Source organism: Triticum aestivum, chromosome 2D, assembly GCF_018294505.1.
Source record: "Triticum aestivum cultivar Chinese Spring chromosome 2D, IWGSC CS RefSeq v2.1, whole genome shotgun sequence".
In the NCBI taxonomy this organism is placed as follows: domain Eukaryota; kingdom Viridiplantae; phylum Streptophyta; class Magnoliopsida; order Poales; family Poaceae; genus Triticum; species Triticum aestivum.
In genome coordinates, this window is record NC_057799.1 from 147,811,120 (window position 1) to 147,829,071 (window position 17,952).

The 17,952-nt window shown below is 40.9% G+C and overlaps 1 protein-coding gene across 1 annotated transcript in view; it reads right to left on the bottom strand.

Moving 5' to 3' along the window:
- The window catches only part of LOC123052272 (putative yippee-like protein Os10g0369500), a 5,117-nt gene extending 1,263 nt beyond the window's left edge, over positions 1–3,854 (bottom strand). The window contains exons 1-2 of the mRNA XM_044475401.1: positions 3,298–3,854; positions 2,251–2,359 (exon numbers count right to left, since the gene is read on the bottom strand). Of these exons, the coding sequence (XP_044331336.1) occupies positions 2,251–2,359; positions 3,298–3,440 (252 nt within the window). The 5' untranslated portion in view covers positions 3,441–3,854. The remainder of the gene's footprint in view (positions 1–2,250; positions 2,360–3,297) is intronic.
- Between the last annotated feature and the right edge of the window lie 14,098 nt (positions 3,855–17,952).

The following is a 17,952-nucleotide window of genomic DNA, read 5'->3' on the forward strand; positions in this document are numbered from 1 at the left end:
CGAGGATGCCGCCGAAACGCGTGCCAAAGAGCGCAAGTTCGGCTGGGGCAGTCCGGTCGCTACGGCGTCGAGCTGCAGTGCGAGGGCCAGCGTCATTGGCTTGGCATGTTCAAGTGGCGGAGCTCGCCACGCGCGTTCAACATCGCCTGTTGGAGGCTTGGTCGGCCGCGTCACGAGCTCAACCTCCCGGTAATCGAATTTAGGGAGGCGGCGGAGTTCATGGTCCGACGGTGAATATTGTATCCCACAAGGAGAAGAGGGACACCCACATCATCCTGGAGCAGCGGGTCATCCGGGAGAGTGATGAGGCGGCGATGGAGTGGTTTTGAAAGAGGGACAATGAGCGCAAGAAGGCGGAGCACAAGGAGGACGAGGCTAGCCCCTCTAGGGTGATCAAGCTCGGGTCTGACAACGAGGTTGAGCCTGACGACAAGAGTGAGGAGTTCAGTATCTCTGAGGAGGAGACCATGGGGTTTTGGAACGCCATCGACACACGGCCTGATGATGATGACGAGTAGTATGTGTGTAGTGTGTCCGTAGGAGTGTTGTGTGTTTCAATGTTTGGATGTTAAGTTGAATGTTAGGATGTTTATGTTGCATGTTTAAAACTTTGAATGTTTTGGAGTTTGTATTTGAAGTATGCAATGCGATCAAGTGGTTTGGATGTTTGTTTGAAAAAACAATTGTTTGGATGAGTCCCTATTTTTGGGCAGCTGTTGGAGATGGACATTTTTTTTGTGCCCAAACAATCACCTTTTGGTGCCCCAAATTTTACTCCAAACACTTTTTGGTGCCCTATTTTAGGTCTGCTGTTGGAGATGCTCTAAGGATTTGCCTTGCCTCGTTCCTACGCAAATAATGAGCTTTATGTGGATGTGTAGTTTCCTCCAAAAACACTGGAAATGAGTGGTATCCCTGAGGAATTTCAGTACGCGTTTCCTACAAACCGAATGCATCTATAAGAAACCTCTAGAATCCTTGGTCCTATGTTTTTCCTACGAAAATCCTCCAAACCAAATGAGGCCTAAGAGGGAAGGGAAAACTGTGCTCCGTACAGAACCTAAGAGATATCTGAAGGTATTTATTTGTTTCTGCCCGCATTTTATGCCAATTGCACCAAAAGTTCGAACATCCATGACCAGGCTTGCTCCGGCATACATGTCAATGGCAAGTTCAAGGGAAAAGACAACCCATCCCTGGAGCATGGAGGAACCTTTGTACTAGTATAACCACAACCAGACGATAACAAGATCCTGATAAGCTAGTGCTTCATGATTCCAGGGAAAATGCAGTCAAACTAGGACATCAAACATGACTAAGTAACACGGTATGAATACCAGGTGGACTGGGATGTGCTTCTATCAAGAAAAAATATAGTTCAATAAACATGACAAAAAAATCAGGAGAAAAGTAAAAAAAATCCATAAGAACCTAGATGAACTGAGAGCGACAGAATTTTACTTTCTGGCCTTTAACGAGCAAGGCATGGATTCAAAATTTATGTCTTAACTACAACATTGTTATGAACTTGCTATACAATAAAATAAGGCATCGATACATAAAAAGATACTCTACAAAATAGAAAGACCTATAATTAGTTGCCCATAAACAAGTCTACAAGTCTACGGATCCCTCAAAAAAATCGGCAGATAAAATATGTGGATGTGTCATTTAGGTTTAAGAATAATTTCACCAAATGTGGCCATCTCTGTCAACTACGCAACCTATACCCTGTACTCAATAGCCAAGAGAATTCTGAATCAAGTGGTCCTCTAGAAACGCAAGGTCATGCCTTAGCTTCCGTGACAGGGGACGAACCTAAGGAACCCAGTAGAGCTAACCAGCTAAGAATATGCATTATGTCTGTTTTAGTTGCTTCATTCCAATTAGCAATTCAGTTGATTAGCTACCTACTGTTAAGCTTCAATGTGGTCATCCTCTCCATATATAAAGGGACTTGGCAGTGAGGAACAGAATCAACGCATCAACAGAAATCACAATGAATCACCCAAATCTCTAATCTATCCTATCCCTAGCAGTCGTGCAGTACATGGCTATCTTCCTGGTAGTAGTTTCCCCAGTAAGAACCCTAGTTTCATATTACAAACATCACCGTGACAGGATGGTGCTAGGATGCTTATCCTCTTGGATGAATTAATTTCAACAGTATGACAAACTTGCATGCTTTAACTAATCTATAAGCAGTATCAAATGAATTTTTCATTAACTAAAATGTAAACTGAAACTTACATATTTCCAGCCAAGGAGTCGTTGGCAGCAGCTACAGTAGATATCGTTCACTGTATGCAATCCAGTCAAGAGATGGCGATCCTCATTGGGACCAAGGCTCACATTCACCCTGGATGTCACATTCACCCCAGATTAACATGTCAACAATAATTAGCAAAAGCTTGGTAGTTCAGATGTTCAATGGTCAATTACTCATAGTTTAGATAAGAGTTGATGTAATGTTAATAACCATACTTTTCTATTTGACATCTATGTTTCCTAGATAATAGGGAACTGTTGCCTGATTACATAATTTATTGAAATTAACTCAGTATTTGGGTCAATGAAGAAAGTGAAGGATACTTCATTAGCAGGTCTATTGATTTCACAAAATGTGAGCTCTACATGAAGTTAACTTTTGATAGTTGGCCAGCAACATAAAGAAGAAAATGGGCTAAGAAGCATTTCATATTCAGAAACAACTGGTCCTGATCAAGCTCTCTGACTCCATACATTGAGTTGCATATCTCCATTGGTAGTAAAGCATGATCTTGTGAATCAACAATCAAGTGATATCAAATGTGCAATTTAGGCTACTTAGCCTCCAAATTTTAACTCTCTAGCCTAAGATCGACATACAATTTTGCCCTGGTTGATTACCAAACTCGTTTATTATCTTTTGAAATAGGGTGCTAGACTCATTTTATTCATATCCATCATGATTCAGAAGATTCAATACAGCTCAAATCAAACATAACCATATCGGATCCATCATCTCATTCTTGCACCCAGCGTAATTTAATAGTAATAACCATCATGATTTTTCACCCAAAATCACAACCAAAACCCCCTAGAGGAAACAACATTACTACGAAACAATTATCTTGCAACCATGACAGACTTAAACCAGTGTGGTTACCAGCAATGCACATAGCTTTGCACGGCACGACTTAACTGTACTAAAGTGAAAAGCATTTCTAGAACAGCAGCATTGCCATGATCGCACGATCCACACGCTGGAAACAGGCAAAATAGAAGAGGGTGAAGAGAGAAGATAGCTCAGCTCACACGCTATCGAAGAGGTAGGCGCGGCCGTGGCGGCCACGGAACTCCTTGGACACGATGTCGTCAGGCGACGCCGAGTCAACCCTGCAGAACTTGCACTTGAACACCTTGGGCCCCGGGAGGTACTCCACGAACAGCATCCCCATCCCTCCCTCCCCCCGCCTCCCGGAGAGCAATTCTACCGAAGCGTTAGCCGCAGAAGACTCCCTTCCCCCGACCAAATCAGCAATCGAGCAGGACGAGCTGCGGGGAGGCGGACAGGCCGCTAAACCTTATCAAATTCCGAATCGGGAGAATGGGAGGTCGGGGAGGCGGCTGCCGGGCCCGATCGCCATGGACGGGGGAGGGATCGGCGGCGCGGCAGCGGAATCGGGCGGCGGATTTGGCTGGGGGGCAGTGGGGGTTGGGAAAGCGGAGGCGACGAGGAACAGATGGCCACTTGCTTGTCCTTGCGCGTTTGCTTCTGTTTTCTGGTAGCTTCGCACGTTTGTTTGTTGGGGGCGATGGCCTGGTTTTGTGGTTCGTGGCCTCGGCCTCCGCTTCCGTTGGGCGTACGTGGGGGGTGGTCGCTTTGCCGTTGCGTCGAGCGTTGGGCAAAGTTATACGCGAATGGACAAAGCGGCGTGCGAACGAGCCAATCCGAGTCGTGGCACTTGCATGGCTTGGCGACGATGCGCGTTGTGTTATCCGAAAGCTTTTCGGCATTTTGCGAGCGCTAGATTCACCTCGGGCTAGGGTCTGATCTCGCGTATCTCAGCATTTGGATCCTTATTATTTTGCCAGGAATGGTGCAATTAAGTTTCATACTCGTGATTTTCTTTAACACAATATAGACTCGAGTGCTCGTATATACATGCATACACTTACCCTTATGAACGCACGCCCCATCCCTATGAGCAACTCCGAGACTGAGCCGGCATATCACTGTAGGCGCATCGTAGTCGACGGGAACGTCTCCTCCCACTGAACGCCCATCGTCGGAAATCCTTAAATAAATCTAGGATAAATGTGAGTATCAATACTTGAACCCTGGTGGGCTGGGAATATCACTGTCCACCTAATCATCCAATTACAAGTTGGTTCGCAACACGTGTGTATTTTGATTCATAAAATTAGGATTTTGATTTGACCTCTCTCAGACAAAAAAAAAAATCCTTTCTATAGTGAATCAGATATGGAACAAGTGTTTCTCTTTTGATGCTCGTATTGGTACAGTTAGTTTCAAGAAATCCTTAAGAGCTTCAGGGGTTTAATCTCTCTTTTATTAGGGAGGAGTTGATTGCTCTAGAGGAACTCAAGGAACAAGATCCTCTAAGGCCTCCTTTGAGGAAAGTCATAGGAAACGAGTGAACAGGAATATAAAAGAAGATGCCCATTGGTTCATATTATAGGATTTTTTTCATTAAATCTAGGCTAATGTTTATTTTCCTATGAAATATGAAAGGTAGGAAGAATTCCTCCATAGAAATAGGCTTCTATTCCTACAAACCAAAGGGCTCTAAAGAAAATTTTCCTATACAAATCCTATCCTATGGGATTCCTACAAAATTCCTACAAACCAAAGGAGGCATAAACCTCTCTTTTTTGTACTGTCATGATATTTGATGGATAGATCAAAAAGTTTTTCTCACAAATAAAGATTATCCACACTATTAATTAGTATCTTGCGGGAGGACTAAGCTTCTAATAAATCTTAATAATATTTTGATTGATGAACCAAAACATACACATGTTAAATACACGAGCAATCCTTGTTGAAATGACATCTGGACATCTCTTAATTCACAAAATTGTTAATTTATAAGAGCTTCTAGGAGCTGGTGGGTCCACAAGTGAAAGAAGAGGTTCTTGTTGTCCTTAATGGTGGACCGATATGATAACCTACAAGTATAGGGGATCGCAACAGTTTTCGAGGGTAGAGTATTCAAACTAAATTTATTGATTCGACACAAGGGGAGCCAAAGAATATTTGCAAGTATTAGCAGCTGAGTTGTCAATTCAACCACACCTGGAGATTAATTATCTGCAGCAAAGTGATCAGTAGCAAAGTAGTATGATAGTTTTGATAGTAGTAGCAACAACAATGGTAACAGTAACAATTATAGCAATGATTTTGTAGCAATTGCAATAGTGATAGTAGCAGTAGTAACTTAGCAGAAACAATATAAGAGAAATTTGTAGGCATTGGATCGGTGAATTCGTTGGATGATATTCATCATATAACAGTCATAACTTAGGGTGATACGACACTAGCTCTAGTTCATAAATATAATGTAGGCATGTATTCCATAAATAGTCATACGTGCTTATGGAAAGAACTTGCATGACATCTTTTGTCCTACCTTCCCATGGCAGCGGGGTCCTATTGAAAACTAAGGGATATTAAGGTCTCCTTTTAATAGAGAACCAGAACAAAGCATTAACACACGGCGAGTACATGAACTCCTCAAACTACGGTCATCACCGGGAAGTGTCCCGACTTCTGTCACTCCGGGTTTGCCGGATCATAACACGTAGTAGGTGACTGTAATTTGCAAGATCGGATCTAGAACATGGATATAATGGTGATAACATAAACGGTTCAGATCTGAAATCATGGCACCCGGGCCCAAAGTGACAAGCATTAAGCATGGCAAAGTCATAGCAACATCAATCTCAGAACATAATGGATACTAGGGATCAAGCCCTAACAAAACTAACTCGACTACATGATGAATCTCATCCAACTCCTCACCGACCAGCGAGCCTACGAAGGAATTACTCACTCCCGGTGAGGAGCATCATGGAATTGCCGATGGAGAAGGGTTGGTGATGACGAAGATCGAAGATCCCCCTCTCCGGAGCCCCAAACGGACTCCAGATCTGGCCTCCCGATGAAGAACAGGAGGTGGCGGCGGCTCCGTCTCGTGAAACGTGACAATTCTCTCTCCTCTATTTTTCTCTCCAAATATGTGATTTTATAGTATCAGGGTTGGAGTCTGCGGGGCCACCAGGTGGGGACAACCCACCTGGGCACGCCTGGAGGGGGGTGCGCCCTGGTGGGTTGTGCCCACCCAGGTGCCCCCCTCCGGTAGTTTTTGACTCCAGAAATTCTCTTTTATTATATAAAAATTCCTCGCAAAGTTTCGTTCCAACCCGAGAACTTTTATTTCTGCACAAAAAACAACACCATGGTAGTTCTGCTGAAAACAGCGTCAGTCTGGGTTAGTTTCATTCGAATCATGCAAATTAGAGTCCAAAACAAGAGGAAAAGCGTTAGGAAAAGTAGATACGATGGAGACGTATCAACTCCCCCAAGCTTAAACCTTTGCTTGTCCTTAAGCAATTCAGATGATAAACTGAAAGTGAAAAAGAAAAACTTTTACGAACTCTTTTGCTCTTGTTTACATAAATAAGCTTAAGTAGCACCCATGTTTTCAGCAAAGATTATAACTAACCATGTCGACAATAGCTCTTAAAAATTATATTAACTCATACTAATGGCATAATCAACTAGCGAGCAATAATAAGATATCTCAAACAACAACACTATGTCAAAACAACCATGATATAATATGACAATAGTGGTATCTCGCTAGCCCTTTCTGAGATCGCAAAACATAAATGCAGAGCACCCCCAAACTTCAAGTAGCGACTAAACATTGTAATTCATGGTAGAAAAGATCCAGTCATGATGCACCCAACATTAGCTATACATAATGCATGAGGATGACAATAGTGCTCTCAGGTTCTGGCGCTTATTTGAGAAGGTGATGACACAACATAAAAGTAAATAGATAGTCCCTTCGCAGATGGAAGCAGTGATTTGCAGAGGTGCTAGAGCTCAAGTTTTTAAAACAGAGGTAAATGAAATTTTGAGAAATGCACCCTTCTTGTTTACTTCGCGGCCATTAGTTATCGCTATCTTCCATGCTAAACACATTAGTGGTGGTTCCCAAGCAATAAAAGTAAAGGTTTACTCTTGATACGTCCATTTTGCATCATGCTTTTATATTGATATTTATTGCATTATGGGCTATTATTACACATTATGCCACAATACTTATGCCTTTTCTCTCTTATTCTACAAGGTTTACATGAAGAGGGAGAATGCCGGCAGCTGGAATTCTGGACTGGAAAAGGAACAAATATTAGAGACCTATTCTCCACAACTCCAAAAGTCCTGAAACTTCACGAAGAATCATTTTGGAATAAATAAAAAATATTGGGCGAAGAAAGCACCAGAGGGGGGCCACCTGCCGTCCACAAGGGTGTGTTTTGACCTGGAAAAAATCAGAAGGAAGCTTTCGGGATGAAGTGCCGCCGTCTCGAGGTGGAACCTGGGCAGAATCAATCAAGGGCTCCGGCGGAGCTGTTCTGCCGGGGAAACTTCCCTCCGGGAGGGGGAAATCAAAGCCATCATCATCACCAACGATCCTCTCATCGAGAGGGGGTCAATCTCCATCAACATCTTCACCAGCACCATCTCCTCTCCAAACCCTAGTTCACCTCTTTTATCCGATCTTTGCCTCAAAACCTCAGATTGGTACCTGTGGGTTGCTAGTAGTGTTGATTACTCCTTGTAGTTGATGCTAGTTAGTTTATTCGGTGGAAGATCATATGTTCAGATCCTTAATGATAATTAATACTCCTCTGATTATGAACATGAATATGCTTTGTGAGTAGTTACGTTTGTTCCTGAGGACATGGGAGAACTCTTTTTATAAGTAATCATGTGAATTTGGTATTTGTTCGATATTTTGATGAGATGTATGTTGTCTTTCCTCTAGTGGTGTTATGTGAACGTCGACTACATGACACTTCACCATGATTTGGGCCTAGGGGAAGGCATTGGGAAGTAATAAGTAGATGATGAGTTGCTAGAGTGACAGAAGCTTAAACCCTAGTTTATGCGTTGCTTCGTAAGGAGCTGATTTGGATCCATATGTTTCATGCTATGGTTAGATTTATCGTAATTCTTCTTTCGTAGTTACGGATGCTTGCGAGAGGGGTTAATCATAAGTGGGAGGCTTCTCCAAGGAAGGACAACACCCAAGAACTGGTCCACCCACATATCAAATTATCAAAGTAACGACCGCGAATCATATGAGCATGATGAAAACTAACTTGACAATAATTCCCACGTGTCCTCGGGAGTGCTTTGCTTTATATAAGAGTTCGTCCAGGCTTGTTCTTTGCTACAAAAAGGATTGGGACACCTTGCTGCACCTTGTTCACTTTTGTTACTTGTTACCCTTTACGAATTATCTCGTCATACAACTATCTGTCATCGATAATTTCAGTGCTTGCAGAGAATACCTTGCTGAAAACCGCTTGTCATTTCCTTCCGCTCCTCGTTGGGTTCGACACTCTTACTTATCAAAAGGACTACGATAGATCCCCTATACTTGTGGGTCATCAAGACTCTTTTCTGGCGCTGTTGCCGGGGAGTGAAGCGCCTTTGGTAAGGAAACATTTATATAGTGTGCTGAAATTTACTGTCACTTGTTACTATGGAAAATAATCCTTTGAGGGGCTTGTTCGGGGTATCTTCACCTCGACCGGAAGAGCAAAGAGTTGCTCCTCAACCTACTTCACCTACTGAAAATATTTATTATGAAATTCCTTCGGGTATGATAGAGAAACTGCTAGCTAATCCTTGTGCAGGAGATGGAACATTACATCCTGATATGCACCTAATCTATGTGGATGAAGTTTGTGGATTATTTAAGCTTGCAGGTTTGCCTGAGGATGTTGTCAAGAAGAAGCTCTTCCCTTTATCTTTGAAGGTAAAGACATTGACATGGTATAGGCTATGTGATGATATTGGATCATGGAACTACAACCGATTGAAACTGGAATTTCATCAGAAGTTTTATCTGATGCATCTGGTTCATCGTGATCGGAATTATATAATTTTTGGCCTCGTGAAGTAGAAAGTATCGCTCAAGATTGGGGGAGCCTTAAGTCAATGTTATATTCATGCCCCAATCATGACCTCTCAAGAGAAATTATTATTCAGAATTTTTATGCTCGGCTTTCTCATAATGATCGATCCATGCTCGATACTTCTTGTACCGGTTCTTTTATAAAGAAGGATATTGAATTCAAATGGAATTTATTCGAAAGAATTAAACGCAACTCTGAAGATTGGGAACTCGACGAAGGTAATGAGTCAGGTATAAACCTTAAGTTTGATTGTGTTAAATCTTTTATGGATACCGATGCTTTTCGTGAATTTAGCACTAAATATGGACTTGACTCTGAGATAGTAGCTTCTTTTTGTGAATCATTTGCTACTCATGTTGATCTCCCCAAGGAGAAGTGGTTTAAATATCACCCTCCCATGGAAGTGAAAGTAGTAGAACCTATTAAAGTTGAAGAAGAAACTATTACTTATAATGTCGATCCTATTGTTCCTACTGCTGATATTGAGAAACCACATTTTCCTGTTAGAATAAAGGATCATGCTAAAGCTTCAACCGTGGTTCGTAAGAGTTATACTAGAGCACCTACACCCCCTGAGCAAATTAAAGTTGAACCTAGTATTGCTATGGTTAAAGATCTCTTGGTTGATAATATTGATGGGCATGTTATTTATTTCTGCGATGAAGCTGCAGGATTGCTAAACCTGATATTAAAGATAAACATAGACCTATTGTTGGCATGCCTGTTGTTTCCATTAAAATAGGAGATCATTGTTATCATGGCTTATGTGATGTGGGTGCTAGTGTGAGTAAAATTCCTTTTACTTTATATAAAGAAATTATGAATGATATTGCACCTGCTGAGATAGAAGATATTGATGTTACTATTAAGCTTTCCAATAGAGATACTATTTCGCCAATTGGGATTGTTAGAGATTTTGAAGTCTTGTGTGGGAAAATAAAATACCCTACTGATTTTCTTGTTCTTGCTTCCCCAAGATGATTTTTGTCCCATTATATTTGGTAGACCTTTCTTGAATACGGTTAATGCTAAGATAGACTGCAAAAAAGATATTGTTACTGTTGGTTTAGGGGATATGTCTCATGATTTTAATTTCTCTAAATTTCATAGACAACCCCATGATAAAGAATTGCCTAGTAAGGAAGAAATTATTGGTCTTGCTTCTATTGCCGTGCCTCCTACTGATCCTTTAGAACAATATTTGCTAGACCATGAAAATGATATGTTTATGAATGAAAGAAGGAAATAGATGAAATATTCTTTAATCAAGGGCCTGTTTTGAAACATAATTTGCCTGTTGAAATCCTTGGGGATCCTCCTCCACCGAAGGGTGATCCCGTGTTTGAGCTTAAACAATTACCTGATACTCTGAAATATGCTTATCTTGATGAAAAGAAGATGTATCCTGTAATTATTAGTGCTAACCTTGCAGAGCATGAAGAAAAGAAATCATTGAAAACTCTGAAGAAGCACCGTGCCACTATTGGATATACTCTTGATGACCTTAAGGGCATTGGTCCCACTCTATGTCAGCACAAAGTTAATTTGGAGCATGATGCTAAACCAGTTGTTGATCATCAGCGACGGTTAAATCCTAATATGAAAGAAGTGGTAAGAAATGAAATACTAAAGCTTCTGGAGGCAGGTACAATTTATCCTATTAATGATAGTAGATGGGTAAGTCATGTTCATTGTGTCCCTAAGAAGGGAGGTATCACTGTTGTTCCTAATGATAAGAATGAATTGATTCCACAAAGGATTGTTACAGGTTATAGAATGGTAATTGATTTTCGCAAATTAAACAAAGCTACTAGAAAAGATCATTACCCTCTACCTTTTATTGATCAAATGCTAGAAAGACTATCCAAACATACACATTTTTGCTTCCTAGATGGTTATTCTGGTTTCTCTCAAATACCTATGTCAAAAGATGATTAGGAAAATACCACTTTTACTTGCCCTTTCGGTACTTTTGCTTATAGACATATGCCTTTTGGTTTATGCAATGCACCTGCTACCTTCCAAAGATGTATGACTGCTATATTCTCTGACTTTTGTGAAAAGATTGTTGAGGTTTTCATGGATTATTTCTCTGTTTACGGAACTTCTTTCGATGATTGCTTAAGCAACCTTGATCGAGTTTTGCAGAGATGTGAATAAACTAATCTTGTCTTGAATTGGGAGAAGTGACACTTTATGGTTAATGAAGGCATTGTATTGGGGCATAAAATTTCTGAAAGAGGTATTGAAGTTGATAAAGCTAAAGTAGATGCTATTGAAAAGATGTCGTGTCCTAAAGATATCAAAGGTATAAGAAGTTTCCTTGGCCATGCTGGTTTCTATAGGAGGTTTATTAAAGTCTTCTCTAAAATTTCTAGGCCTCTCATTAATCTCTTGCAAAAAGATGTTCCTTTTGTTTTTTATGATGATTGTGTAGAACTTTTTGAGATACTTAAGAAAGCCTTGATTTCTGCACCTATTGTTCAACCGCCTGATTGGAACTTACCCTTTGAAATTATGTGCGATGCTAGTGATTATGTTGTTGGTGATGTTCTAGGGCAAAGAGTTGATAAGAAATTGAATGTTATTCATTATGCTAGTAAAACTCTAGACAGTGCCCAGAGAAATTATGCTACTACTGAAAACGAATTTTTAGCAGTTGTTTTTGCTTGTGATAAGTTCAGATCTTATATTATTCATTCCAAAGTAACTGTTCACACTGATCATGCTGCTATTAAATATCTTATGGAAAAGAAAGATGCTAAACCTAGACTTATTAGATGGGTTCTCTTGCTGCAAGAATTCGATTTGCATATTATTGATAGAAAGGGAGCTGAGAACCCCATTGCAGACAACTTGTCTAGGTTAGAAAATGTTCTTGATGACCCACTGCCTATTGATGATAGTTTTCCTAATGAGCAATTAGTTGTCATAAATGCTTCTCGTAATACTCCATGGTATGCTGATTATGCTAATTACATTGTTGCCAAATTTATACCCCCTAGTTTCACATACCAGCAAAAGAAAAAGTTTTTCTATGCCTTAAGACATTACTTTTGGGATGACCCACACCTTTATAAAGAAGGAGTAGATGGTGTTATTAGACGTTGTGTACCTAAGCATGAACAGGAACAGATCCTACGCAAGTGTCACTCCGAGGCTTACGGAGGACACCATGCTAGAGATAGAACTGCATACAAGGTATTGCAATCCGGTTTTTTATTGGCCTACTCTCTTCAAGGATGCTCGTAAGTTTGTGTTGTCTTGTGATGAATGTCAAAGAATTGGTAATATTAGTAGACGTCAGGAAATTCCTATGAATTATTCACTTGTTATTGAACCATTTGATGTTTGGGGCTTTGATTATATGGGACCTTTTCCTTCCTCTAATGGGTATACCCATATTTTAGTTGCTTTTGATTACGTTACTAAGTGGGTAGAAGCTATTCCAACTAGTAGTGCTGATCATAACACCTTTATTAAAATGCTTAAAGAAGTTATTTTTCCGAGGTTTGGAGTCCCTAGATATTTAATGACTGATGGTGGTTGATAACCCACAAGTATAGGGGATCACAACAGTTTTCGAGGGTAGAGTATTCAACCCAAATTTATTGATTCGACACAAGGGGAGCCAAAGAATATTCTCAAGTATTAGCAGTTGAGTTGTCAATTCAACCACACCTAGAAAACTTAATATCTGCAGCAAAGTATTTAGTAGCAAAGTGGTATGGAAGTAACGGTAACGGTGGCAAAGGTAACAGTAGCAGTTTTATAGTAATTGTAACAGTGGCAATGGAAAAGTAACTAAGCAAAGATCAATATGTGAAAAGCTCGTAGGCATTGGATCAGTGATGGATAATTATGTCGGATGTGATTCCTCATGCAACAGTTATAACATAGGGTGACACAGAACTAGCTCCAGTTCATCAATGTAATGTAGGCATGTATTCCGAATATAGTCATACGTGCTTATGGAAAAGAACTTGCATGACATCTTCTGTCCTACCCTCCCGTGGCAGCAGGGTCCTATTGGAAACTAAGGGATATTAAGGCCTCCTTTTAATACAGTACCGGACCAAAGCATTAACACTTAGTGAATACATGAACTCCTCAAACTACGGTCATCACCGGGAGTGGTCCCGATTATTGTCACTTCGGGGTTACCGGATCATAACACATAGTAGGTGACTATTGACTTGCAAGATAGGATCAAGAACTCACATATATTCATGAAAATAGAATAGGTTCAGATCTGGAATCATGGCACTCGGGCCCTAGTGACAAGCATTAAGCATAGCAAAGTTATAGCAACATCAATCTCAGAACATAGTGGATACTAGGGATCAAACCCTAACAAAACTAACTCGATTACATGATAAATCTCACCCAACCCATCACCGTCCAGAAAGCCTGCGATGGAATTACTCACGCACGACAGTGAGCATCATGAAATTGGTGATGGAGGAAGGTTGATGATGACGACAGCGACGGATTCCCCTCTCCGGAGCCCCGAACGGACTCCAGATCAGCCCTCCCGAGAGAGATTAGGGCTTGGTGGCGGCTCCGTATCGTAAAACGTGATGAATCCTTCTCTCTGATTTTTTTCGCCCCGAACGTGAATATATAGAGTTGGAGTTGAGGTCGGTGGAGCTCGAGGGGGCCCACGAGACAGGGGGCGCGCCCAGGGGGCGTAGGCGTGCCCCCACCCTCGAGGACAGGGTGTGGGCCCCCTGGTCTTGATTCTTTCGCCAGTATTTTTTATATATTCCAAAAATATTCTCCGTGAAGTTTCAGGTCATTCCGAGAACTTTTATTTCTGCACAAAAATAACACCATGGCAATTCTGCTGAAAACAGCGTCAGTTCGAGTTAGTTCCATTCAAATCATGCAAGTTAGAGTCCAAAACAAGGGCAAAAGTGTTTGGAAAAGTAGATACGATGGAGACATATCAACTCCCCCAAGCTTAAACCTTTGCTTGTCCTCAAGCAATTCAGTGGACAAACTGAAAGTGATAAAGAAAAAGTTTTACAAACTCTGTTTCCTCTTGTTGTTGTAAATATGTAAAGCCAGCATTCAAATTTTCAGCAAAGATTATGAACTAACCATATTCACAATAACACTTAGGTCTCATGTTTACTCATATCAATGGCATAATCAACTAGCGAGCAATAATAATAAATCTCGGATGACAACACTTTCTCAAAACAATCATAACATGATATAACAAGATGGTATCTCGCTAGCTCTTTCTGAGACCGCAAAACATAAATGCAGAGCACCTCTGAAAATCAAGGACTGACTAAACATTGTAATTCATGGTAAAAGAGATCCAGTCATAGTCATACTCAATGTAAACTAATAGCAATGCATGCAAATGACAGCAGTGCTCTCTAACTGGTGCTTTTTAATAAGAGAATGATGATTCAACATAAAAGTAAATAGATAGGCCCTTCGCAGAGGGAAGCAGGGATTTGTAGAGGTGCCAGAGCTCGATTTTGAAATAGAGATAAATAATATTTTGAGCGGCATACTTTCATTGTCAACATAACAACCGAGAGATCTCGATATCTTCCATGCTACAGACATTATAGGCGGTTGCTAAGCAGAATGGTAAAGTTTATACTCCCCCACCACCAACAAGAATCAATCCATGGCTTGCCCGAAACAACGGGTGCCTCCAACTAACAACAGTGCTAGGGGAGTTTTGTTCGCAATTATTTTGATTTAAGCATGGGACTGGGCATCCCGCTGACCAGCCATTTTCTCGTGAGTGAGGAGCGGAGTCCACTCCTCGTGAGAATAACCCACCTAGCATGGAAGATACAGACAACCCTAGTTGATACATGAGCTATTCGAGCATACAAAACAGAATTTCATTTGAAGGTTTAGAGTTTGGCACATACAAATTTACTTGGAACGGCAGGTAGATACCGCATATAGAAAGGTATGGTGGATTCTTATGGAATAACTTTGGGGTTTATGGAAGTGGATGCACAAGCAGTATTCCCGCTTAGTACAAGTGAAGGCTAGAAAGAGACTGGGAAGCCACCAACTAGAGAGCGACAACAGTCATGAACATGCATTAAAATTAATAAACATTGAGTGCAAGCATGAGTAGGATATAATCCACCATGAACATAAATATCATGGAGGCTATGTTGATTTTGTTTCAACTACATGCGTGAACATGTGCCAAGTCAAGCCACTCGAATCGTTCAAAGGAGGATACCACCCTATCATACCACATCACAACCATTTTAATAGCATGTTGGCATGCAAGGTAAACCATTATAAACTCCTAGCTAATTAAGCATGGCATAAGCAACTATAATCTCTAATTTTCATTGCAAACATGTTTCATTCATAATAGGCTGAATCAGGAACGATGAACTAATCATATTTACAAAAACAAGAGAGGTCGTGTTCATACCAGCTTTTCTTATCTCAATCAGTCCATCATATATCATCATTATTGCCTTTCACTTGCACGACCGAACGGTGTGGATAATAATAGTGCACGTGCAATTGGACTAAGCTGGAATCTGCAAGCATTTAATACAAAGGAGAAGACAAGGTAACATGGGCTCTTTGTTAAACCAACAATAATGCATATAAGAGCCACTTCAACATTTTCATTATGGTCTTCTCCTCTCGACCCCCAAAGAAAAGAAATAAAACTATTTACATGGGAAAGCTCCCAACAAGCAAAAGAAGAATGAGAAATCTTTTTTGGTTTTCTTTTAATTATTACTACTACAGGCATGGAAAGTAAACTAGCTAAAAGCTACAACTAATTTTTTTTGGTTTTTCTTAAGGTTTTTCAAACACACAAGAAGAAAGCGAGAAAAAGGAAAATAAACTAGCATGGATGGTACAGTGAAAAAGTATGAGCACCGACAACTGGAATGAGTGTGTGAACATGAATGTAATGTCGGTCAGAAATACGTACTCCCCCAAGCTTAGGCTTTTGGCCTAAGTTGGTCTATGGCCACGGCTGGCCTGGCGGATATCCAAAGTTGTAACTGGGGTCGTACTAAGATGCAGCAGCTATTGCCTGATGAGCTGCAGCTTGGAGGCGAGCTGCCTCCGTCCTCCTCTCGTACTCGTTCGCCTCCTCCCTGGTTATAACATATCTCCCTTTTGCCTGAAAGTCAAAGAAAGCAGGAGCAGGGAGAGCAACATGGACAGTGCGGCGTCTGCCAAAGATTAGTCGGTATTGGAGGAACTGTTCATTCCTCTCAACAAACTGATGACGAACCATGGCATTATAATCTAAATAAGCAGGAGGCAATTCCATATCATTTTCCTGTATGGGTATCTCAAGATAATTAGCTAAACGAGTTGCATAAATGCCACCAAACAAATCTCCACTTATACTGTTATGATGCAACCTACGTGCAACAATGGACCCCAAATTATAATGTTTATCTCCTAATACAGCACTCTTGAGAACACTAAGATCTGGGACACACATGTGACATGCCTCATCCTTGCCGTTAATGCATCTACCTATAAAGAGAGCAAAATAATGTATGGCAGGAAAGTGGATGCTCCCTATGGTAGCTTGTGTTATTTCTCTAGATTCCCCCACAGTGATACTAGCAAGAAAATCTTTAAATTTAGATTTGCGAGGTTCACTAACATTACCCCACTGCGGGAGTTTACAAGCAGTGTTAAAATCTTCTAAGTCCATGGTATAAGATTTATCATAAAGATCAAATAGGACAGTGTGAGAATTGTGCGAGGATGTAAATTTAAACCTTCTCACAAAGGAATCAGTTAGGTAATAATATTGGGGGCACTTATCTGACACGAAGCCCTCAAGTTCAGCATTACGCACATATGCGTAAAATTCCTCCTTAATTCCTGCTGGACCATAAAATCTTCTGACCGCCATTCACAAGGCCGCAGTTGAGCTTCTCTTGGTAGTTCATAGTCCGACTCACGTATCGCGGGCCTGGGTCCTTGCTTCTTTGAAGAACCACCTTGGTACATTTTCCTAAACATATTTCTTCCTCTGAAAAATTTCTGAAATTTTTAGTGACTCAAGATAAAAGTGAACCAAACTCAACAAGATTGATAGCAACTACTCCCACAAGTGCCTAGAGACTATATCATGCATTAGAACTACTTAGGACCAAATAAATTTGACATGCAAGCTCAAGAATAGGGTCACCTAAGCAGCAAAAATTTGCAATAAATAAAACACTAGAACAAAAACTAATTGGACCATTGGAGGAGTCACATACCGAAGAACAATCCCCCAAAGCAGTTTTGTGAGTGGAGCTTTGAGCAAGGAGATCGAAAATGGCAGCAAGATGAGCTAGAACTCGTGCTTGAGCTGGTGGGTGATTTTTTCTGGAGGAAGACGAAGTGTGTGGGTCCAAGAATAAGTGGAGGGGGCCACGTGGGGCCCACGAGGCAGGGGGCGCGCCCAGGGGGGTGGGCGCGCCCTGCACCCTCGTGGCCAGGTGGTTACCCCCTCTGGTGTGTTCTCAGTGCCAGATATTCTTAAATATTCTACAAAAAATCATATTTCAATTTCGGGACATTTGGAGGACTTTTATTTTCAGGGTATTTTTTTATTGCATATATAATTCAGAAAACAAACAGAAAATATTATTTTTGCTTTATTTAATATAAATAACAGAATGTAAAAGGAGGGTACAGAGAGTTGTGCTTTCTAACTTCATCCATCTCATGCTCATCAAAAGGAGTCCACTAACAAGG